The sequence below is a fragment of the Martes martes genome, assembly GCF_963455335.1.
Source record: "Martes martes genome assembly, chromosome: 10".
In the NCBI taxonomy this organism is placed as follows: domain Eukaryota; kingdom Metazoa; phylum Chordata; class Mammalia; order Carnivora; family Mustelidae; genus Martes; species Martes martes.
In genome coordinates this window covers 60,828,528-60,853,185 of record NC_137898.1, presented here as the reverse complement: position 1 = coordinate 60,853,185, position 24,658 = coordinate 60,828,528, and the positions used below count along the sequence as shown (strand labels likewise).

At 52.3% G+C, this 24,658-nt stretch overlaps 1 protein-coding gene across 4 annotated transcripts in view; it reads left to right on the top strand.

The window, feature by feature from the left end:
* ARRB1 (arrestin beta 1) overlaps positions 1-24,658 on the top strand; it is a 70,683-nt gene that overhangs the window by 33,540 nt on the left and 12,485 nt on the right. For 2 of the 4 annotated variants that reach the window (XM_080815498.1, XM_080815497.1), the window contains exons 2-7: positions 15,018-15,048; positions 16,858-16,918; positions 20,030-20,074; positions 20,906-21,102; positions 22,384-22,443; positions 23,292-23,359. In XM_080815498.1, the coding sequence (XP_080671624.1) occupies positions 15,018-15,048; positions 16,858-16,918; positions 20,030-20,074; positions 20,906-21,102; positions 22,384-22,443; positions 23,292-23,359 (462 nt within the window). Of the gene's footprint in view, positions 1-11,816; positions 12,076-15,017; positions 15,049-16,857; positions 16,919-20,029; positions 20,075-20,905; positions 21,103-22,383; positions 22,444-23,291; positions 23,360-24,658 lie in introns of those variants that run through there. The other 2 variants (XM_080815496.1, XM_080815495.1) reach the window with 2 other exon arrangements.

The following is a 24,658-nucleotide window of genomic DNA, read 5'->3' as shown; positions in this document are numbered from 1 at the left end:
GCCCCAATAAAATCTTTTTAAAAAAGAAAGGAGAACTGTATTTTGAGAGAACTGAGAAGCTTGTGTTTTACAAATCTGTAATATTATTCTTTGAGAGGACCTCTTACATCCTGAGAATACCATGGTATGTCCAATAATGAATGTATTTGGTTTGGAACACAGGATAAATTATATCTTTTGAAAGTATATAAGTCTTTAAAAATTCAGAAGCATTGTAATTATATTTTCACTTCTTAATTGATGAAGCAGATGATTTGAGCTGCTTCCGTTTTTTCTCTTCTGCTCTGTGATGTTGGACAAGTTACTTAACCTATTTGTCTCTAAATTTCATCCTGTGTAGAGTGGGAATAATGAGAGTATCTACGTAACAGGGTTCTTGTGAGGTTTAAATGAGTTAATATAGTGTTTACAATAGCACTGGGCTTGTATTAAATGCAATAAATAGAATTTATAGTAATAATAACAAAATATACCCAGGTTAAGTTACCAGATTAAGGTGGCTTTTCAGCGAATATGTATTCAGCTGACATTTACTGGGTACCGGCCCTGGGCTTGTTTGGGCCTTGGTCTCGGGTCTCCACTGCTCCCTTCCTCTGCGCAGTGGCCTGGGCCCCCGGCTCCATTTCCATATCTTGCTCCTAGCCCCCAGGGCCCCGGGTGAGGCTAAGCTCATAAAAAGTGTCGGCAAAGCACTTTGTGGATCGATGCTAACTAATAGCGGCTCCCGGAGCTGGCACATGTAGGGAAGAGGACCGTGAAGGCGGCTTGGACCAGGCTCAGGGATGGCACCTGGCCCTCGGGGAGGCCATTAATGTCCTCACGGCGGGACCTGTCCTTCCTCTCCTGTGCCTCCTGCCACTGTAGCCAGCAGTGGGTGCTGATTTGGGGGATGGGGGGGGCATTAGTGGCCCCAGGGGGAAGAGGTTTGCCTGGCTGGCAGCAGAGCCAGGACCAGAGACTCAGGGAGCCCCTGCATCTGGTGGCATCCAGGCCGGAGCTGGGTGCCCAGCTTGTCCTGGGCATCCTCCTATCAGGGCTTTCCTCGTCACCCCCTCAAAATCGCTTGAGAAGTCAACATTCCTGGGTTGGGACAGTTGGCTGCTAGCCTCCATCCAGACACATGGCTATCTTAAGTAAGGCAAGGCTGCTTTGGGTCAGTTGAGGGCATGAATGGGAGGTTGGCATGAGACCCTGCACAAGGGACGATTGGGCAGAACTCCCCCTGGTTCTGCCCCCAGAGGGAAGCCCTTCTCTGTGTCTTTGACTGAATGAAGTCTGTCCCGAGGACTGTTGTGGGGGCAAGCAGGTGGGGGGTGTGCCCTCTGGGAGTTCCTAGTCTAATGGAGGAGGCATGGCCCATCTTCCAGGAGAGAGACTCCTGTCTGATGGTGGAGGGGATGTGGCTCCTATTTCTTGGGGCTCCCCATTTAATGGAGGGGACATAGCTCTCTTGTCCACTGGCAGCTTGTTGTTTAAGGAAGGAGGCATGATCTTTGTCCTGAAAGAACCTCTAATGATTGAAAGTCACAGCCACTTCCCTCAGGGGAAATCTTTATTTGATAGAGGAGATCTGCCCTTTGCCCTCAGGAAGGTCTCCTGTCTGATGGGGGAGGCTCATCTTGTCACTCAGGAAGGCCCGTTGATGGCCTCTGCCCTTGTCTCCCTCCTCCCTGCTTACCCGCCCCCCCCAGCATGATTTATGGGGTGCATAGATCTACAGGCAATAGCCACAGAAGGCTGGGCCGTGTGTGTTGGGGGGGTGGCCGCTGTGGGGCAGGGAGGAAGGGAAGAAGGGAGACTACAGAGGGACTTCATAGCAAGTGAGGGTGGCATGGAAGGCTTCCCAGTAGAGGTGTCTTTATGGGACAGTCTGATGCACAAGAGGTGCCTAGCTGTGATAATTATCCCCTGGGGGATAATGTGTAGAGGCTCCCCTGGGCTGGGAAGGAACACTTGAGAGGTCACTCCAGGGAGCCCCTGTTCATGCGGGCCCGACTGCTGGGGTGGATGGGCCCCGGGGAGACCCTCACCTTCTGTCTGTACACAGCTGAGTGCGGTCAGCCCAGAGACATCCGCCCTCCAAGGCCCGAGAAGCCCAGAGGAGGAGAGGAAACAGGACGCGTATCAGGAACGCCTTTTCCTTTTCTTTGTAACTAACCCCCTCACTCGGGGCTGGGGAGAGCTGAAGGGCCTGCCCTGGCCTGGCTGTTGCTGCCTCCAGCCCCCAGCTCTGGGTCCTACACACACAGCCTTACCCGCCCCCTTGGCTGCTGCTTCTGGGCCGGTCCCTCACTTCACCAAAACTCAGGACTCTCATCTGTAAAATGGGGTAAGACTTCCTATCTGCCTCACATGGAAGTTTGTTTTTTTTCCTCTCTGTGTAGGATTTACATAACTTATTCCTTCATTCCTGAGATGGGCATTGAGCACCTGGGAGCTTTGGGTTGGGCAGGGGCATAGAACAGAAGCAAGGAACAGATGTGGACAGACAGGAAGTCTGTGTGGGACTTGTCTGAGGAGCTGGAGGACATCTGAGTGGAGATGTCACAAAGCTGGTGGGTGTAGGGTCCAAGAGGATCCGGCTGGAGATGGGGTTTGGACTCACCAGCCTTGAGTGGCAGCCAAGTGGCTGGGTGGGTGGAGTCACCCAGGGAACTGCTTGTCATGCGCCCTGGGAAGGAGTGGAGGGTCAGACCCTGGAGGCCACAGCCCTCGGGGCTCAGCGTACAGAGAGCCGGACACAGAGCAGGGATGGGGAACCATGCAGCCAGGGCTCCAGTGACCAAGAGGCTGGTGGGGAGGTGGTGTGTGGGGAAGGGCGGGCCACAGAGGATGAAGAGGGAGTAAAGGTGAAGGTACTGAGACGTTGAAGAAGGCGGTCAGTCAGACCGGCGTTCGTTCACCGTTCTCATGATTTCAGATATTATTGGTCTCTGCCGACCAGAAGGCTCCTTATGTGTGTGTTTGTGTGGTGTATGTATGGCCTGTGTGTGGGGATATTGGAGTGAGATATGTGTTGCAGGCGTGAGTGGTGTGTGCTTGGTATGTGTGTCTGTGGGGTCCATGTGCGTCTGAGGTGTGACGCATATATGATGATGTGTGTGGTGTAGGTGGCAAGTGTGCACAGTGAGCGTGTGCTGTGGCGTGTGTGATATGTGGGTGCTTTCTGTATGTGTGGTGTGCGTGGTGTCTGTAGGTGTGGGTGAGGGGTGTGCAGTGTTTGTGTGGTCTCTGTGGGTATGTGTGTCTATGCGTGTGTGTGTATGGTGTGCATGGCACTTGTGTGTATGAGGGGTGTAGACTTCGTGCACATTTGGATCCTGGTTCCACATTGCAGAAAGCAGGCTGGTGCTGAGCCATCTACCTGGGCTGGAAACTGACCAGCATCTCCCAGGCTTGTGAATTCCCTTCTTTACTTAGGGTTACACCCAGTGGTATACTGACAACAACTGGCTGTCCAGAAGACAACGGAGGTGGTGTGGTGGTACTTGCCACCAAGTTCTCCCACCAAGGAGTTCGCACTACCAAAGTGATGTCATGGAATGTGGGGATGGGGAGAGATTCGCGGTAGGACACCATCTGACAGCATTCCCACGGCGACATAAGTAGCCTCAAGAGCATCGTAGGGAAATTTAGTGAAATTACAGTAATGATAAGTTTGGAGTATGTATTCCCTTAGTTTTTAATATAATTTATTTAACTCTAAGTTTAGAGCAGGATTTCTCACTATCAGTACTATGAACATTTGGGCTACAGAATCTTGCTTGGTGGTGGGAACGGGGCTGACCTGTGTCTTGTGCAGATGGCATCCCTGACCTCCACCCACTGGATGCCGCTAGCGCCCATCCTCCAGAATGTCTCCAGATGTTGCCAAATGTCCCCAGTGGGGGGTGGGGGGGTGGTGCATTCACCCCGCAGTGGCGAGCCATGGCAATGGCTCTGTTTAACCCATACAAGCCTCCTCCTGCAAGTCACAGGCACCTTGTCGGGCTAAATATGAGACATGGCTTTTTTCCCTTAGAATTCTTTCTCAGAGGAGAGCTGCCACCCGAGGCCATAGCTTTCAGTCTGGACAGAGCCCCTGACCACAGAAGGCGCTCAGCCTCTGACCCGCCCCTGGAGAGGTCAACACAGAGTCCGAGATGCGCTCCCATAGCAATCGGCTCTGATGTTTTATGACCCACTAGAAAGAAAAAAGTAATGCTTCTGAATTACTGTCTCATTTTGATATGTTATTCTATGATCCTAAAAATTTGTATGTGCAAATTGGCAAAACAAAACAAAACAACCAAACCCAAACAAATGAAACTTCAAATAAAGTCTTCCTCTGGGGACATCTGACTGCCTTGTGTCTGGGGCCGCCCTGTGTGTCCCGGGCTCCCGCTGAGGCCCACGCGCCGCGTCTCCTCCTGCTGGCCGGGCTGCCCACCTCTGATTCCCCACTTGGCCCTGGTCCTGTTTCTCCCCAGCTTCATGCTTGGGGGTTGGCTCTCTTTGATTCCTTTATACATTCATACAGAATATTTATTTAGCGCCAGCCATGTACCAAGGAAAGTAAATGACTGAGGGAAGAGGCTTCTGATCTCTGCAGTTTCTCAGTGTTGCGTGGCTGTCTCCAAGGAGAGGTGGGATACAAGCCAGTGCGGATGCTGAGGGGACATGGGCGCTGGATGGGGGAGGGGAGGGACAGGTGCTAATGTGTGTGGGTGGCTGTTTTGTGCCTGGAACCGAGCTGGACATTACACATCCTCTCATTCCTCCCTCCCACTGTGCTTTTGAGGGAAGCTTTGTTTCTTTGTGGAGCATCTGTCTTCCTGCTCCAGAGTGTAGGTACAGAGTGTAGGACAGGGCGCAGGGGCCTAGATCTCCTGGAGGTAAGAACTGTGGCAGGCCCAGAGATTGGAAAATAAAAGGAAGAAAATGAAGGAAGGAAGATGGATAGAAAGAGGGGAGATGGGAAAGAGGCAGGAGAGAGGAGCCAGCACAGTCCCTCTGGAGATGAGAGCAGTCAGGGAAGGCTTCTTGGATGAGGTGACATCGGGAAGAAAGGATTGCAGTTGGGAGAACAGATGGAAAGGCTAGTACAGAAAGAAGAAATAGGGCATGTCCCCAGAGATTTCTGAACTGTGAGGGTCTAAACTGGGAAGAGAACATTACGGACTACTGTTTTCCATCTGAGACCGAGAGGAAGACAGACAACTAAAAAAACTTGCCTGTCTCCAGCGAGGGTAACATAACTATCTCTTCCCCCACCAAGGCCTTCTCACTCAAGGGACATTTAGGCAAGAACTCCCCCCTGGGCGCTGGAGGGGAGGGGAACAATGATAACAACAATCATCATATTACCAATCATGTTGGCTTCCTTTTATCAGTTCGCTGCTGTTTACCAAGTCCTTATATGTGCCTTCATGCTGTGTGGTAGATACTGCCCCATACTCCAGACAGGGGAAAGTATGCCTCAGAGAGGTACCAAACTCACCCGAGGACACACAGGATTCCGGCCGGGTTTGCCTGCTTTTCCGCCGCCAGCAGCCTTCCCTAAGCTGAAAGAAGCCTGGAGAGTATTCAGGTGCGGTCTGTGGGCTCTTTGGGATCCAGCTGCCAGCCCGCTTGTTGAAATTTTTATTAGCCTTTGAAGTTCAGATCTCCAGTTTCTTAGGTTACCAGCAAATGCACCACGCTTCTTTAAGAAACTCTCCTCTCTCTTCAGGGCCACCTGGTGGGCCCCCTCCTTCCTGACTCTACACCCTGTAGATCTGGCTCAAGGCCAGAAAAGGGAACCTGGGAATGCAAGCAGAAGGGGGAGGGATTGCTGTCAGCCCAGAAGCCGATGGGAAGTCCAGAGGCTGGGAGCGTGACTTGGTCAGAGCCCCCATCCACCACCCTTGCCCCGAAGCCCTGCCAGACATGCCGCCCTCTGGACACAGGAGCCTTGCCAGGTGTCGAGCTGTTGTGATAGGACAAGAGCACCAGGAACCTGGGGCTCCCCTCCCTGTCTGGGACTCTGTGCACGTGGGCAAGTCTCTCTGAGCCTATTTCCTGGCCTCCGAAGGGACCCTTCCCTCCCTTGGGTTGTGATTTCTCCATCTGGGGAATGAAGCAGGCTGTAGTGTGCTCCCTCAGGCTCCCCAGATCTGTGAAATGAGGGTGACGTTTCCTGTCTTCCTGCCCTTTCCCCCTCCTGGGCTGTCCTGAACTGCAGGTGCACTAATGGTAGGTAAACAGGCAGGCAATGTTCTGACACAGGGCGGGGTGTTCAATTTTGCCAGAGCGGACGAGCTTGTACATAAATAACTCTGCTACCAGGGAGCGTGTGATAAGGGCCCTAGAAACCTCTTTGCTGCCATAGCCACCTGCTCTTCATGCCTCCCTGCTCCCTGATGGCTGCTCTCACACCCAGAAAGTGGGTCAGAATGTAGGGCAGAAGGAATGCCCCCTTGTGTTGTCCCCACCCTGCCCAATTGAGTCCATGATTGCCTATCGGGCCAGGGATAGAGGAAACTTATGGTGTTGGGAGCACGTCTGTGTCCAAAATACAGTTCTGACCCATCATTCTCCCTCCCCCATAGGCCTGAGGCTCCCTATTGCCTTCGGGTTATGGTTCAAGTTCCTTAGCTTGGCATTCAAGGCCCTTCACACCTAGCCCAGGGCCTGGTGGATGGAGGTGCTCCATCCATGAGTGGACCTTTCTCTGGCCTATCCTCCTCCCTGGTGCTCCTCCCTGACCTGCAGGACACACAGTAGCCACACCAGGCTGTCAACCACCTCCTGAGGACCTCGTGGACTCAGTCGCCCTCTCCAGACCTTGGCCTTCATCTCTGACCGTTCCTCAAGGTCTTCCTCATTGCCCCATCCTCCCTGGAAGCCTTTCCTGACTCGCCAGACAGAACCAGACGATCCCACTTAGAAGGTAGTGTGAATGATTTAAAGTGTGTGATCTCTGGAGCCCGACGGCCTGGGCTCCAGCATCTAGCTATGCCCCTTACTAGCTGTGTGACCTTGGGAAAATGAGACTGTCTGTCTGTGTCTCAGTTTCCTCATCTCTGAAATGGAGATGGAGTAGTATCTCCTTATAATGTTGTTGGAGGAACACAAGAGCTGATATTTATGATGCACTTAGAGAAGTCCCTGGCACTTGGTTTCTCTCCAGGGTGAGTTTTCCGATGTTGATTGAAGATTGAGTAATATTTGAAGGTCTTCCCCCATTCACTGTATTCGTTGCATTTTTCTCCACCATGTTTTTTCGGATGCTCATAAAGGAGTGAATTGTAACCAGCACTCTTCTTCCAGTTCACTGGTAGTGAACCCACATTCGTGGGTAGTCCAGGATGTGGTTCCTGTTATTAACTAAGTAAAACAAGTTCTATCTGATATTGAGTAAGACAAGTTTTGTCTAAATGATTCCCTGTAAGTGGGGTTTCTCTCTGGTATAATTTTCTGATACTGACGTCATGACTTTGGATGTTATTTATTGGAGTCTTAGGTTTCTCCTCTGGAAAAAATAGGAATGTTTAGATGGAATAACATAATATCTTTTTTAAAATGAAGATTTTATTTATTTAATTGACACAAGCAGAGAGAGGGCACAAGCAGGGGGAGCTGCAGGCAGAGGGAGAGGGAGAAGCAGGTTCCCCGCTGAGCAGGGAGCCCGATGTGGGGCTCGATCTCAGGACACTGGGATCGTGACCTGAGCCAAAGGCAGACGCTTAACCGACTGAGTCACCCAGGTGCCCTGGAATGACATAATATCTTAATGTGTGTGAAGTGCTCACCATAGCACCTGACTCCTAGGAAGAGCTTAATGCATGGTGTCCATCGTATGTGGTGGGTTCCTTTACTTGACTATGCCATCCATGGTCGTTGGTCAGCAGGGACCACAAATTGCTCACCTTAGTGCCCCCAGAGCCTGGGAGTGGCAGGGGCTGTGTGAAGGTGGGCAGGTGAGTGATAAACTTTATCAAAGTTGAGTAGAGGAGACTTGTTTGGGATATACCAGTTGTATTCTTGACTTAGCCTGATGGTGGCCAGGACCCTGCCCCTAGGAAGCATCTTCTAAGCTTGATTTTCATAGATCCTGACAGCCAAAGAGAAGGATAGCTCCAAGAAGGAATCTCTGGAGTCTGCTAGCCAGAGAAGATCATCATCGACCCTCCATCTTTTTAAACTTCATCCATCCTCACTTTTGACCATTCTCTCTTAAAGAGTTCATTCATTCATTCAACAACATTCACCCCGTTGTTATTTACTGAGCCCCTGCTGTGCCCCAGGAACCATGCTATGCCCCAGGGATCCATAACACAAGTAAGATCTGTGCTCTCACTTATGTAAGTGAGGCAGAAAGTAAGTAAACAAACCACCGCCAAGTGTGGGACATGCTGTGACTCCCTGCCGGGTGTGGGGCTTGGAGGAGTCAGGGAGGGCTTCCTGGAGAAAGAAATAGGTGAGCGGAAGACAGCACAGCAGTTCTCATAGCTGGCACAGCAGGCCCGGGAGGACCTGAGCAATCACAGAGAAACAGACTCCACAGTGTAAAATCGCAGAATCAGAGACTCTAACATCAAAGGGTTCAGAGTAATAGGTTCCGTATTTCTCTACTAACAATAAATTTTTTTTCCAGGCTCTTCTTTCACCAAGACCTGAGATGTATCTTGTTAGGGAAGCCCTGGCATCTTTATAAAGTGAATTATGCCTATTGTACAACATAGAAAAATAAGATCTATAAAGAAGTGGGTTGGTGGGTGGAGGGAGTCTCCTTCAAGCCCTGGTAATTTTGGGCATGTTTCCTTTCCTTTCACGTATTTTTTGGGGGTTTGTTTTTAGTCTTATTTTTTTTAATTGATATAATTTACGTTCTATAATAGTCAGAATTTTTGTGTAAAATGTAGTGGTTTTTAATATATTCACAAGGTTGAATAACCATCACCACTGTCTAATTCCAGGACATTTTCATCTCCCCAAGGAGAAATCCCCTACCCGTTAGCAGTCACTCCTCAGTTCCCATTCACTCCAGCCCCTGGCAGCTACTAACCTGCTTTCTGTCTCTGTGTGCTTGCCTATTCTGGACATTTCATTTAAGTGGGATCAAACAGTAGGTGGTCTTTTGTGTCTGGCTTCTTTTCTATGACATGTTTTCAAGGTTCATCCATGTGGTAGCAGGAATCAGTATGCTGTCTCTTTTTATAACTAAATAATATTCCTTTAGATACCACATTTTAACAATACATTCGTCAGTTGATGGGAATTTGTTTTTCTTTTTCACCCTTCATGACTATTATGAATAATGTGTGCTGTGGACATTTATGTACACGTTTTTTGTGGGGAACTGTTTTCCATTCTCTAAGGTATGGACCTAGGGATAGAATTTCTGGGTCATACTTTCAGAGGAACTGCCAGACTGTTTTTCCAAGTGATCCCACTGCATTACATTCCCACCAACAATGTATGAGGTGAGTTCTGATATCTATGCATCCTTGAGAACACTTGTTATTGTCTTTTTTTGGATTATAGGTATCCGAGTGGGTATGAAGTATCTCATTGTGCCTTTGATTTGAATTTCTCTGATGATTAATAATGTTGAACATCTTTTCATGTGCTTATTGGCCACTTGTGTATCTTCTTGGAGAAATGTCTATTTGAATCCATTGCCCGTTTTTAATTGGGTTAATTGCCTCTTTATTGTTGAATTGTAATAGGATTTTTATATATCCTGGATACTAAACCCTTATCAGATACATGATTTGAGAATATTTTCTCTCTTCTGTGGGTTGTCTTTTCACTTTCTTGATAGTGACCTTTGAAGCTCAAAAGTTTATAATTTTAATAAAAGACAAATTTATCTCTCTCTCTCTTTTTAAAGATTTTATTTATTTATTTGACAGAGAGCGAGAGAGATCATAAGTAGGCAGAGCAGCTGGCAGAGAGAGAGGGGGAAGCAGGCTCCCTCTGAGCAGAGAGCCTGATGTGGGACTTGATCCCAGGACCCTGAGACCATGACTTGAGCTGAAGGCAGAGGCCCAACCCACTGAGCCACCCAGGTGCCCCAATTTATCTCTTTTTTAACTTGTCTATGCTTTTGGTATTATATGTAAGTTTACCATTGCCTGATCCAAGGTCATGTTGATTTACACTTAGGCTTTCTTCTAGGAGTTTTATAGTTATAACTCTTAGATTAAGGTCCTTGATCCATTGTGAGTTAATTTTCATATATGGTGTGAGGTAGGGAGTCTAATTTTTTTGGGGGGGGGGGAGGGCATGTGGATATCCCGTTGTCCCAACATCATTTGTTGAAAAGACTGTTTTGTGTTTTGTTCCCCCATTGACTTGTCTTGGCTCCTTTGTCAAAAATCAATTGACCATAAATATATGGGTTTATTTCTGGACTTTAAATTTTGTTCCATTGACCTTTGTGTCTATCTTTATGCCAGCCTCACACAGTCTTAATTACTGTAGCTTTGTAGTATGTTTTGAATTTGGGGGTATAAATCCTCCAAATTTATATTTTTTCAAGATTGTTTTGGCTATTCTGGGCCTTTGCATTTCCATATGAATTTTAGGGCCACCTTTCTTTTTCTTTCTTTCTTTGATTTTATTTATTTATTTGAGGGAGAGAGAGTGAGTAAGCATGGACAAGCAGGGGGAGGGACAGAGGGAGTGGGAGAAGCAGACTCCCCGCTGAGCAGGGAACCCACCCACCTGAGTGGGGCTCTATCCCAGACCCCAAAACCATGACCTGAGCTGAAGGCAGACACTTAACCAACTGAGCCACCCAGGTGCCCCAGCCTGTTCATTTCTGGAAAACAACAACCACCACCACCAGCTGGGATTTTGATAGGGATTACACTAAATCTATAGATCAATTTGGGAAGTATTGCCATCTTAACATTAAGTCTTCTCATTCTTTCTTTTGGTATTTTTGAGTATAAAGTTGAGCTTGTGCCAAATACGTTGTTTTGAATCCTAACTTATTCTGCTTAATATTCTATCATAGACATTTCCTTGTGTTTAAAAGATATAAGAATAATTTTAGTGCTATGTAATATTCCATTGTTTAGCTGTACTACACAGAATCATAAACTTTTGGTTTTTGGCTAATCTGTCATGGGCCCCTCATGATGCAGGCACAAGGGGACACTGGGAGGCCAGGTGGCTCACAAAAAGGCAGCAAAATATTCAAGGTATCCCCTGCTACAGGTGGGGAACGGGACTCACTGGAAAAGACAACGTTCTGGTTACTGGAGAGCTGACCTGTCTGCCCACCTGGGAGCACCACCCTGAGGGAATCAAATCAGAATGTTGTTTTAAGCCGCTAACTTTGCAGTCATTTGTCACAAGCTCCGTAGGAAACAAAAACGTGCACTAGCCCTTATATGCTTCTCCCCTGAAGTGACATGTGACACTTCTACTCCTATCTTGTTCGCCAGAGCAAGCCACGTGGGCATGCCTAACTTCCTAGGACTGGAGAAACGTGCCCAGCCTTACAGGGAAATGGCATATTGATGAATATAGTCATATCTGCTCTACCCGTGCTATCTCTGTATCTCACTGATGTCTTCTATTCTAGTCCGTGAAAACAAAACAAAACAACGAAGTGCTGGTGGCAACTCTTTTAAGTTGATTTCGTGATTCACTAATGGGCTGCGACGCCCTGATTAGTAAAACACTGCTCTGTAGACCCTCCTCCATGAACCCTCAATGAACACATGACACGCCCTCGATATAGCTGATTGGTTCAAGCAGGGGAGCACCTGACTAAAGCTGATCAATCAAATTCCTCTCCTGGGAATTTGGAATTGGGCCATTCAGCCAGTTAACAGTGCGAAGCTGAGTGAGAGGCAGAGTAGAAACAGGGTCGGAGTGAGCCGCATGCGAGCCAGAATGACGGAGGAGCAGAAAAGGCCTGAGTAAGCAGAGAGAGTTGGTCCCCAGAGACAATGGAGCGGCCGATCGAAGAACAGCACAGCCCCGAGAACATGCAGCCCCAGGGGGAGATGCGGAGAGAGAGCTACCACCCGAGAGGCTGATGGCTTCCCCATTCGAGGCTCCAGCACTCCTGCGTCCTGCCTGCGCGTCCTTCCCGTGAGAGTTTTGTCTCCTTATTCTCCTCCCGCCTCCTTTTCTCTAGCCACCCTCGCTGGGTTTCTGTTCCTTGTCTCCAGGGAGCTTTAGTCTTCTAGAACCAACCCTCTATGTTTCTCTTACATGGGACTCAGCTTTGACTCTTAGAATCAGGCTGGTGGGGCATGGGTGGGTCTGAGGGGGTAGGAGGTGGTGGACCAAACCCAGCCAGCCCACAGTCTTGCACGTGTGTCGTTGCCCTTCACGGTGGACAGGCAGAAGCCATCTGCGTGGTGCTGCAGAAACGCAGGGTCCAGGGAACTGGAGCACCGCCCGCCCGCAGCGGGGGGGGGGGGGGGGTGCTGGGGGGCAGGGGTTTCCTGACAGTGTTGGGGTCAGGAAGCCAGTGTGGTTGTTTCAGGGAGGCCTTGGCTATGCAACAAAGCGGATAGGACATGGGCTCTGGAGACCCACAACCAGAGTTCACCTTCCAGAGCCTCAGTTGCCTCATCTCTGAAATGGGGTTGTTGAAGGATCAGCAGTGTCCTGGGAAAATTACCAAGAGGCAGGACTAGGGCAGAACATGGACTCGGGGCATGGGAGGCTGCTGTTGTTGTTTGAGGAAGCTGTCAGAGTCCAGGCTTCCTGAGGAGGTGGCCCTGGGGGCTGATTGAGTTAGCTCAGGACATTCCCCACCACTGGCCTTGTTTCCTGCCCTCCTTGCCCTCACTCTCCTTCTCGCCCCATATGCACCTTTTCATCCCTTTGCCCTCCCCTCCCCTCTCCAGACTCATTTCCCCTGTTTTCTGCTTTTCCCCGAAGCTGATAAAAAAAAAAAAAAAAAAAAAAAAAGCCCCCAAAATAAAAAAAAAAACCCACCTGCTTTAGGAAAGCAGCAGAATTGGATATAAAGTGCTCAGCCTCTGGAGGCAGACAGAATTGGGTCTGAATCCTGACTTAGACTCTTGGCTTGCTCTGTGTTCCTGGACAAATTGCTCCATCTCTCTGAACCTTGAGTTCATTATGTGTAAAATGGGAGTTACAATGCCCATTTCACAGTGTGTTAGGAGAAAGAACTAATTAGGCACTCAACAAATGCCAGTTCTGTCTGTCTTGCTGCCCTTCCTCCTTCCCTCCCTCCCTTCTGGACTATCACTTATGCTGGCCTGGACCCCAGCCCCCACCTGTGGTAAGGGTGCCCCTCGTTCCTCTCCAGGATCACCTCAGTGGCTTTCCCTGACTCACTTAGAACTCAGGCATTTGTGTTCTCTCCTTTCAGTCAGGCCCCAGGCTCCCAAGAGGTGGGCTGAGGTTTCTGGAAGCAGCTGGGAGTCCTTGTGACTTCTCTGGTCTCCTGGACACAGGTCCAGCCCTAGCTTGGGAGCTGCTGGTTCAAACTGTGTGATCTGTATTTTTTTTCTCACTTTAGTGATTATTACACCCCAGCTGACTGTGGCATTTTCACACTCCAAACACTGATAAATATTTATGAGGAGGAGAAAAGCCCAGAACTAGGGGAGGTGGCGGGGGAGAGAAGTGCCAGTGCCTTCTTTGCAAGCCAAGCTCAGCCCTCTCAGTGGTCCCTTGCACCCTAGATGTTAGGGTGGGGGTGGGGTGGTGGGGTCCAAGGAGGCAGAGCAGAGCCACCCCCCACCTCTTCAAGGAGGAGCAGCTGTCCCCATGGCACTGTGGATCTCACCCCACCTTGCCCTGGTGGCCTGCTGCACTTCCTGCTCCTGGGAGCCTATTCCATGCTCTGGGTTTTTGGCTGATCTGTTTCATCTCTCATTCCATCTGTTATGCTTACACCTGCAGGGCAGCGTCCCTCTCCCCTCCTCTCCCTCCTTCCTCCAGCACCTTCTCTGGTCTCTGCCTCTTTGCTTTTTCTTCTCTCTTCCCAACATTACTCTGAGCAATTCTGAGGCTAGATGATGGGGTTAGGTGAGGAGGTCTCAGGCTCCCAGGCCAAGCTGGGGGAGAGGACAGGGGCTGGTGGAGACTGCAGTGTGCTCTAGAAGGCCCAGAGAGCACTTCGCAGGAGTTGGGGGCTGCGTGTCTGCCTGACTCGGCGTCCAGTGCTCTGCTCTGTGGCCAGGGGAACATCCCCTGCCTTTCCTGGGCCTCAGTCTCTCAGTTGATTCCTTCACTGATTCCTTTGTGCACCCACTCAACTAATATTTGTCAAGTGCTTGCTACCTGCATTGCATTAACACAGATCTATTAAATGCCTACTAGGGACACCATTCTATGGACTCAGGACACATCCGTGGAGAAGAAAGTTCAGGCTGTCTGCCTCGTGGAGCTGGCATGTTAGCAGACCAGACAGGCATAAATTAGCAAGTCACTTGAGAGTAGGTTAGCAAGTGCTGAGTGCTGTGGGAAAGTAAATAGAGCCAGAGGAGGAGAGGGAGTGCGGGGCGAGGCCATGGTGAAGCCCCATCACAGAAGGCATGGAGCTGGGCCAGCAGATCTGTGATGGGGCAGGTACTGCTCGAGCAAAGGCCCTGAGGCAGGACCCACCCTGGTGTGTTGGAGGAACAGCAGGGAGGCACTGTGACTGGCAGGGTGCGAGAGAGTGGGAGCTGATGCCCACGGGTGAAGGAGGCAGAGAAGACCACTCTCACAGGGCTTTTCTTCTGCATGAGCTGGGTGGACTTTGAACAAATGAGTGGCAAGGCCTGACATGTCTTTCGAGAGCCCCTTAGCCTGCTGTGTGAAGAGGAGGCTGAGGGGGCCACGGCAGATCCCAGGAGAGCTACAATGGCAGTTAACGGAGGCTTGGGTGGGGTAGCGCGGGAGATGGTAAGATCTGATGACTCCAGACGTTGTTTTGGCTCTCAAGGCTTGGACAGTGACTGGAGATCACTCCAGGTGCTTGTCCTCTGTTTTGCTGAGGGATGGCGTCTGGGGGCCTTCCCCACCGGCGGGATGCACTAATTGTAGCTTCCTCTTTCTGTCCACAGGGTGTTCAAGAAGGCAAGCCCGAATGGAAAGGTGAGTCCGTAACAACTGCATCCCAGCTCCTCCCTGGCCCCACGTTCTTGTCCTCTCTTGGGCATTTCTATTGCCCATGCAGAACCTCCACACAGCCCCGTCAGTTCCTAGGAGCTGTCTGCCCTGGGGGAGGGATTCTCAGGGAACTTTCTGTCTGAGGGGGCAGTCCGACTCCCCTGGACTTCAGGGAGCCCCTACTCCGGGCTGAGACACAGCCTCTCTTAGAGACACTTCAGAGCAAGTGTGGTCATTAGACTAAGTGCCAAGGGCCTCAGAAGCCCTGGGTCCCCTGGTGTGAGAGGCCACTAGAGCCTCTCCACTGAACCATGGCTTCACCTAGTTTTCTGGAGCAGCTCCCAGGGCCTGCCCTGCTTTCTCTCTTTCCACAGGCCCCAGGCTCCATCCTGCTTTCTTTTCAGTTCAGCAAATAGATATCACTGACATCATTCCCCATCGGGTACAGGCCTGGCCGGCGGGGCCCGGGACAGGGTATACCGAGACAAATGAGGCACGGCTCAGGCCACTCCCAGCCAGACGGGGGAGGCAGACACAGACACCCATTGCTTCAATGTGCGGCAGCAGGGGTGAGATCAAGGGATGCCTGGGGACGGCAGGACCCAGCCTGGGCAGTCGGGGATGGCTTCTCTCCAAAGAGGCTGCATATCCAGGCGAGGCAAGGTGAAGAAGGGCATTCTAGGCATGGACATCTAGGGACATCAACAACAGTTGAATCAGAAAGCCCAGAGGGAGGCTGGGGGAGTGGGAGCTGAGGGGAGGCGGTTGCCGGGTACAGGAGCTTGGACTCGTGGCCTGGGCTGGCAGATAGCACCACGTTGCTCCCAGGGAGACATTGCGCATCCCTGTTCACCCTTACCTGCTGAGCCAGGATTCCATCTTAGATGCCTTGTCCGCCCAGAGTCCCCAGTCAGCCGCCCTGATCTATAAGAGCTGGCATTTGGAATGAAACCCTTTTGTCATCACCTCTGGGCACAGCAACCATTAGAGGGTTTTCAGACAGGAGTGACAGCACTGGATTTGCATTTTAGGAGAAACAGTCTGGCTAAGGAGGGGAGAAAGGCCTCCAGTCCAGAGCATGTGAGGCCACCGGCTTCAGGCCATGGAGGAGGCTGGTGTGTCTGGTGCGTTGTCCAGGCAACGGAGGCTGTGGGGAGGAGGAGGGCTGGACCGAGAGAGATGGGGGTGAGGGGGCACTCAGCACGATGCAGGGACTGTGCAGGAACACGAAGTGTCTGGCATGACACTCTGGAGCCTAGCTCTGGAGGGTCTTCCCAGCAGGACACTGGCTCCCTGTTCCTCATTTGCCTCGAAAAACCAGTCCTAGGATGAGTGGAGCCCGGCCAGACTGCACAGGGGCAAGGAGCAGTGAGGAGCACGGAACTCAGGGTTGTGAGCCTTTGAGTCTGAGCTGGGTTGCCATTGCTGTCTCGGACATGTGCCCAGCAGCTCCCGGGCCACAGACTTCTTTGCTGCTGCTGCTCGACGCTCAGTGGTCGATCTTGGTGTGAAGATCACAGGCCTCAGTGTCCTCATCTGTAAAATGGGAACAGTAACAACTGCTTCAAAGGGGTTTAGGATAAATAGGTACTTTCAAACTTGTACAAGGGTTTGATTCTTTAGGGCTGGAGCTCAGGTCCAAGTCCAGTGTGGACTTCAGTGTGGGCTTGGGTTGGGTTTAGCGGTTGCAGAAGCAGCTCCCAGGGTTTCCTCCCGAGCAAGGGCTGGGGGCTTTTCAGGGATGTGTCCTCCAGGCCCACAGCTGCTAATGCCCCCTGTGCCTCTCTTCCCTAGCTCACTGTCTATCTGGGAAAGCGGGACTTTGTGGACCACATTGACCTCGTGGACCCTGTGGGTGAGTGTCTGTAGGCCGTGGAGGAAGGTGGGGAAAGGTGGAGCTGACCTGGTCCCTTCTAGGGAAGGGAGTGTTAAAGCCACCTGGGAGTGGCCCTCAGGTCTCCAGATGGGCGTGGCACCAAGAACAGGATGTGAGTGTCTTCCTGTGACTGTTGGCAAGCATATACCACGTTTACTGAGCAGCTCCTTGTCCCTCAGCGAGGATTATGTGAGGGGGGAAAGTGCAGGTGGATTGAGGGGGGAAGCCTGGAGCGTGGCCAGACGATTGTGAGGACGGTGAGCAGCCACCAGTGTGAGGCTCATTACACACAGACACTGGGGTAGCTCCATGATTCCCTGCTTTGCCGCTGAGGAGAATGAGGCACAGAGAGGTCAAGTGACTTCCTCCAGGTCACAGAGCTAGTGGTTTGAGGAGCCTGGATTCAAACCTGGGCGGCCTGGGTCCACAGAACCTTTGTTCTGCTGCATCCTGTTGGCAAAGGTGGGAAGAAAACCTTGGGGCTTATGAAATGGGGGCTGTACTCACCCACTTGGGGGTCTCAGCATGGGCTGGGTTGGGGCTAAAGTCACCTTTCAAAGTCTTACTCTAGCTCAAGTTTTCTCAGCCTCGACACTCTGGACACTTTGGGCTGGGTAATTCTTTGTCCTGTGCGTTGTAGGTTGGTTAGCAATATCCCTGGGCTCTAGCCGTTAGACCTTAGGACCACCCTCTCCATCCCAGGAGGACAATCAAAAATGTTTTTGGACATTGCCAGATCTCCTCTTAGGAGGTACAGTCACCCCTGGTTAGGATTCTAAGAACCATAGCTCTCGTTAGAAGAGCCTGACCTCACTGCCTTTTTCCACAGCTATAGGAGGGAGGGAGGGAGGCCCAGAATTATCCCTGTTTCACATAGGGGGACGGTGAGGCCCAAAGAGGCTCTGACTTAGAGGGACAAGAGCAAACCTGAGTGAGGCCAAAGGAGGTGACCGATGGGGAGGATGGACACTGGAAACTGCCTGAGGCCAAGTCCAGGTGAAGAAACTACATGTGTTACGTGGAGAAACGTTCACAGAGAATGTGGCCTCTGTTACATATCCCTGGAGTTGTCCTGGGGCCAGAGGGCAGAAGTGAGCGTGCGGTTCCAGAGCCGAGGTGGGAGCAGAGAGAGCACAGCTGGCAGGTTTTGGTTCACTGGGAGGAAGCCCTTTGTGACAGTGGGGGCAGGAGAACTGGGGAGTCCCCGGGGTCCCTCTGCTGAGGGGGTGTGTGCAGGGCTGTGGCTCAGGGAGGTCAGCCCCCCATTAAGCCCTCCTTTCCTGGCCTGGAGTAGGACGACCCCACTTTTCCTCCCCTGTGCTGTCTGGGGAGCCTGTCCCCTCTTCCATTTTCATCTCCTCCATAAGCTGCCTCTTGGAGGCAATAAGCAAGCATCCCAGTGTTTATCTATGGCTTGCTACAAAGCACAGTTTCTGGCAGACTATCTGGGGCCAGGGCTGTCCCTACCCATTGGCCTATTAAGGACAGCAGCGGGGTGGCACTGAGGCTGGGGGGCAGGGAAGGAGCAGGAGGGAACCAGCTCCCCCAGTGCACACAGGCACCCCAAGAACTATTTGGTCAGTGTTCTCAGAGCAGAGCAGCTACTTTGAGCCAGGCCCTGTGCTGGGTCCTGGGGATCCTAGAGAGCTCTGGGGCACTGTCCAGAGTTGATCAAATGATCCACAGAGAGAAAATATCTTGCCCATCATGACATTGGGCTGATTATGAATTCCCAATGCATAGCTATTCCCCAGGGTTCCCTGTTAGGCTCCAGGGCAAGTCTGAACCTCCTGTCACAAGCCCCCCCCCCCAATCTTATATACAGGATGACACTGGTCAGGCCTGGCCCTGCTTCCTCCAGCACCCCCAGGATCTACTCTCCCAAGCCTCAGAGCCACACCCTTCCCCCCGACTGCTTTGTTATGCCCTATGGTCATCTAACTGGCAACCCTTACTGCCCTTTAAGACCTGGCTCCTGCTTCCCTTCCTCAGGAAGACTTCCCTGACACCCCTGGTTGTGGGAGTGCCCTCTCCCCAGATTTTGTGCAGAGCCCCTGGTGCTCAGGGACAGAGGAAACACCCAAAGCAGAAGGAGGGAAGATGGGCAGGTTTGGGGACAGGGTGGACACTCCCCTGATCAGGTATCCCTTGGGCCCGCCCAGGGCTGGATAGGACCAGGAGCCCTCTGGCACTCTTTTCCAGATGTGGCACCCTGAGATTCCCTGAGAGATTGCTGTGCGGGTGGCTGGCGAGAGGGTAGCAGTGGATGAGAGCTGGGGAGAGAACATTTTGCTTATTCCGTGGGTATGGCTGGGTGAGGTTCGGCCAGAGGTGACTGGGGATGTCAGGCAAGGAGGCAACCCGTGAGCCTGTGTTTCTGGCCTCCTGGGGTCCTGCGGGGAGGAGACGTCCTTTGTGTCCAGCTAGTCTCTACACGGCCGCGGCCAGGCCTGGGGACATTCTCTGTGGGATCACATGAACGGGATACCGTCTCAGCCTTAGATGTGTTAACTCCATCTTCACAGCAGACCTGGGAGGTTGGTTCTACAGGATTGCAACTCCTGATGGCAAATCCCAAATCCAACAATCTCTAGAAGTTTGCACTCGTTCCTAAATTTGACATGGGATTCATTTAGTGGCAAAACCTGACCTGAACTAACAGGAAGGTCTTTATACTTCAGCCCCTTGGTGAAAATATTCCCGTTTCCCCGCAGTGGTGTTAATGGGTTTGAGCCCAGACCCTGCAGAGGGTGTTACAGAGTATATGGACGATGTACCCTGTGGCCTTTCCACAGTTCAGAACCTCAAAATTCTAAAGTACACCTGATCATAGCAGTTTTGGGCCCATATTGTTCTTATGAACAGGGAAGAAACAGAGCAGTCACCTGCCGTAAGTCACCTGCTGGGCCTATAAGTCCAGCCTGTAGGGAGGGGGTGGGGCACGGCAGCGCCCTCCCTTGGGCTCCCCATGTCTCTCCTGAGGCTTTCCGACAGAGAGATAGTTAGGTTCAGGTTTGGCTTGATGTTTGGGGCTCAGGAATTTGAGAGGTCAAGCTGGGAGGGTGTGCTTACTCTCTGTCCTTCTTCCAGATGGCGTGGTCCTCGTGGATCCTGAGTATCTCAAGGAGAGGAGAGGTGAGGTGGTAGGCCCCACCTCCGGCCTGTGACGGGGCCTCCTATTCCCCACTGACCTCTAGCCCAGGGCCTCCTTGAGTCCAGGCAGGACATCAACTAATTCTGCGGCCTTGACCTGCCCAGCCCCACTGGCTCCCCCCTTGGCAGCTCCAACGAACATCAGAGCAGGTGCCCTGGCCTCCTCTGGCCTGGGCAGTCCACCCATGCCCATTTTAGAAGAACCTGGTCAGTGCCTCAAGCATGCTAACGTCAATATATCGTGACTTTTGTAAGGCCAGGATGCCCAATAGATCAAGAATAAGGGTCTCATTATAGATGAGAAAATTGAATCCCAGGGAGGTGAAGGGATTGTCCAGGGTCTGCAGGAAGACACAGGGTGGAGGTTGGGCTAGGACAAAACCCCGTGCCTCCTAGACACCACTCAGCACTTGTTTCCCCCCCTCCCTCTGCTCTCTCCAGCCACAACTCTTCCCCAGCCACCCCCACCCCAATCCTACCAGCCTACTCCAGCCCTCACCAACCCTGTCAGACCATCTCCCATGCTCCTGCGCACTCCACTGGCCAGAGTGGGTGGGGATGGGGGGTGGGGAAGGACAGAACCGATCCAGTAGTCAGACCCTACCTCCCCCACCCCTGGGACCAGGCTTGAGTGGCTCTCCTGGGTATCTGGTTCCCCCATCCCCAGGGTAGCACAGCCTTTCCTACAGGAGCTCTGGGACAGACCTGGGAACTCCCATTGGGCCAGTCCCAGGGCTCAGCAGGTGCTCTGGGGTGTGGGGGGGCTTGTTTGCTGCCCTTTGGGCCCATCCTCAGCATCCCCTACTCCCACAGTCTATGTGACACTGACCTGCGCCTTTCGCTATGGCCGGGAGGACCTGGATGTCCTGGGCCTGACCTTTCGCAAGGATCTGTTTGTGGCCAACGTGCAGTCCTTCCCGCCGGCCCCCGAGGACAAGAAGGCCCTGACGCGGCTGCAGGAGCGCCTCATCAAGAAGCTGGGCGAACACGCCTATCCTTTCACCTTTGAGGTTAGGGCCGGCCGCGCCCCCCCTAGGAAGCCCGGTGGGCAGGCACATGGGGGCAGCCCTCAGTTTCTCAGTGTACATTGGGACCTGGGGCGCTGTCACTGATCCTGCCTGGTAAGTGTCTCTTCTCTGGCCACCGCCAGGGTGTCACCTTACCTCTGAGCTCCTCCTTGGAGCCTCCAGAGTACAGCTCATCGGTGGGGGAGAGGCTGTGGAAAAAGAAGGGAGCCCTGTCTTGCCCCTGAGTCATTACGGGACTGCCTCCTCCTTCAAACCAGCCACACGCCTGGCTTCTCCAGCCCGGCTCATAAACGAGGCACGGCATGTAGGAATTCCCTGCTCTGCCCCTTTTCCGAATAGAAAGGCTCCCAGACTATGGGTTTTAAAATTTCCTGTTTCTCAGACTCCGATTCTGTGATTCAGTGAAATCCGCTGGCTTTCTGGGAAGCTAGAGCGGGAGGGAGGATACAGTCATTCCGTCCAGCATACATGTATTGGTTTCCTGTGGCTGCCATAACGAGCCACTGCCAACCTGGGGGGAATGAAACATGACCGTGGAAACACGCGTGGATGAACTTACTGTTTCGGAGGGTAGAAGTCAAACACAGGTCATGCTGGGCTAAAATCGAGGTGTCAGCAGGGCTGTATTCTTTCTGGAGGCTCTAGGCCCCACCCTTTCCAACTTCTAGAGGCTGCTTGTGTTCCTTGGCCGGTCATCGCCTATGCCTCTGTCTTCCAAGGCCGCGGTGGCTGGCCAGTCTATCTCTGAGCCCATCACTCTGATACGGACACTTCTGTTTCCGGCTTTCCCTGCTAATGTCCCTTGTGGTTACATTGGTTACACCTGGATAACCCTGGATATGCTCCCCATCTCAAGATCCTTAACTTAATCCTTAATACCTGTAAAGTCCCCTTTGCCATGTAAGCTAACAGTCAGAGGTTCTGGGGATTAGGATGTAGGCATCATTGGCGAGGGCAGGGGGATGTAGGGGGGTGGCTCTTATTCTATCTTTACCACAAGCTAGGGGTGACCTGTTAGACAAAGAAAAGCATTGACATCTTTGGCTTTGCCGGAGGGGCTTCTGGCCCAGTATGGGGTATCCTTGGGATGGTCTGACAGGGGAGACATTGTCTGTCCTCTGGAGCCCCTAGTCTGATGATGAGACGTGGCCTGTTGCTAGGGGCCCCTGGTGTGATGAACATGTATGGGGGTGGTGGGTGGGCAACATGGGGAGGTTAGGGGTCAGTGTGACAGGAGACCTATTCTGTCTGTCCTCTTAACAGATCCCTCCGAACCTCCCGTGCTCTGTGACATTGCAGCCGGGGCCTGAAGACACAGGGAAGGTGGGTCACGTCTTTGGACGCGTCTCTCTAGGCATAGGACATTTGTATCACCAGGGCCCTGGCTTGCTCTCTGAGAGGCGCAGACCCCTCTGTGTGGAAGCCTCTTTGTGTCTAGGCCACTTCAGTACCACCTCAGATAATCAGTCTCTTCTCATATAGAGAGGGTGTCACTCCCCTGCCCCCCCCCCCCATTCAGTTACATGTCGTCTCTCCTGGGCTGCTTTTTGGCTGTAGCAAAACCAAAATGTTCTCTGAACTACCACCTGGCCTCACTACCTGGCATGGGGGTGCATTCGTTTTGGTTTCACAAGTGGGGAAACTGAGGTCCCAAAAGAGGTGACACCCCTTATTGCAGGCCCTAGATCTAAGCCCCCGTTCCCTCATCTGAAAAATAGGCACAATAGGATGCGCCGCCCCTCGTGGTTGAGAGGGTGGAGTGAGGCCCTAAGCGCCCGACGGTTTGCACACAGTATGTGCCTCCCCAAGCAGGGCTGTGGAGGCACCCGTTGTGATTTCCGGGTGGCTGCCTCTGTGAGGACAGCCGCCCAGACCAGTCAGGTGTCTGAGGGTGGAGCCCAGTTAGGGCAGTTTGGGATGTCCAGAGGCGGGGCGGTGGGGAGGGGGGTTGCTGGGAGAGCTCTGTGGGAAGGTCAAGTCGGGGAGGCAGCCACCCCCAGAGGCAGCGCAGTGCTGGGGCTGACCCCGGGTCCTGAGTCAGGCTGTGCACCGGGCTGTGGGGTTAGGTGTTCCTATCCAGCACCCTGGTTTGTAAAATGAGAGGGAACTGGCTGTGATGTGGGGACCCTGCCCTGTCCAAGACCCTGTGGTCAGCAGCTGCTTCCCCTCAGGCCTGCGGTGTGGACTATGAAGTCAAAGCCTTCTGTGCCGAGAACCTGGAGGAGAAGATCCACAAACGGTGAGAAGGGCGCAGCTTCTGCGGGGTGTGGGCTCCCTGCTGGCAGTGGGAAGGAGACAGGGCCAGCAAAGCCTGAAGAAGAGATAAGTAACAATACCGGGAACTGTGCGAGGAGGGGCCACGCATTCCAGCCTCAGGAACCCCAAGACGGGTGCTCTGGAAGGCTGGCAAGTCATGGAACATTTCCTGGGGTAGGTGGTCCAGCATTTCTCCTGGGGTAGGTGGTCAGTGTTTCTCCTTTACACAGCAGAAACGCCCTCCTCCAGCTCCCTGCCTCTCGGTTTGCCCCACCAGACTGCATGGCTCTTTATTTTGTTTCGGAAAGAAACAAAATTCGGATTGTTTTTAACAGTGAGCAAGACTTTTCCCAGCCATCCTAGACCCCCACTTCTCACTTCTCCTCCTGGGGGGCCATTAGCAGCAGGTGGTGGTTGGGCGGGTGGTGGGGGCTGATTATGGGGTCAGTGGAAACTTCTAAGCAAGGGAGGGAATTGTAGTCAGCAAAGCCCCCCTGGGGAGAGTGAGGGGGAAAGTCAGCCCACATGTCGGAGAAGGTAGTGTTTTCCTGGAGAGGCACAGCCCTGGGCAGAGAGCCCAGGCTGGCAGCTGGATAGAGCTGGCCCTGACTTCTGAGATGGACTGCCCAGCCCTGCTCAGGCCTGCTCCTCCTCAAGGCAGGCCCTGCCCTACCTCCTGATGAGGCTGGCCTCAGCCTCCAGCTCTGATGAACCCACTTCACCAGGCAGTCAGCGATCCTACCGGAGGCTGGCTGAGGGCAGGCGCTGCAACTTCCTAGGAAGTGGGCTGAGCTTGCCACCTGGCGGCTGGAGAGTGTATTGCAGGCATCTCCCTTTCCAACCTGGGCAACTCTGGGGTGTTGGGAGATGGGGCACTTTTCCCTTGCTTCTCTGTCTTCCTTTTCCTCTTAAAACTCGAGACAGGGGAAAGAAGGGAGGGTGTGGTTTTTTGAAGGGGGCCTGACTAGAGCAAGGAAGAGGAACAACACTGAGGGCTACTGTCTTCAGCCCACCGTGATGGCACATTTTAAGTCCATACCAGAGTTAATACTAATGGTGATATAGCAACTATCATTTATCAAGGGCCTGTTAAGGACCAGACACTATTCAGAGTGACAAACATGTACGAACTAATTTAATCCTCTCAGCAACCCTGGGAAAGAGGTGTTGCTATTATTACCATTTTACAGATGAGGAAACTAAGACCCAGAGGTGAATTTACTCAAGGGGGTATAGTTAGTAAGGGGAGAGCTAAGGCCTTAAGCCTGGCTGTCCGGTTCCA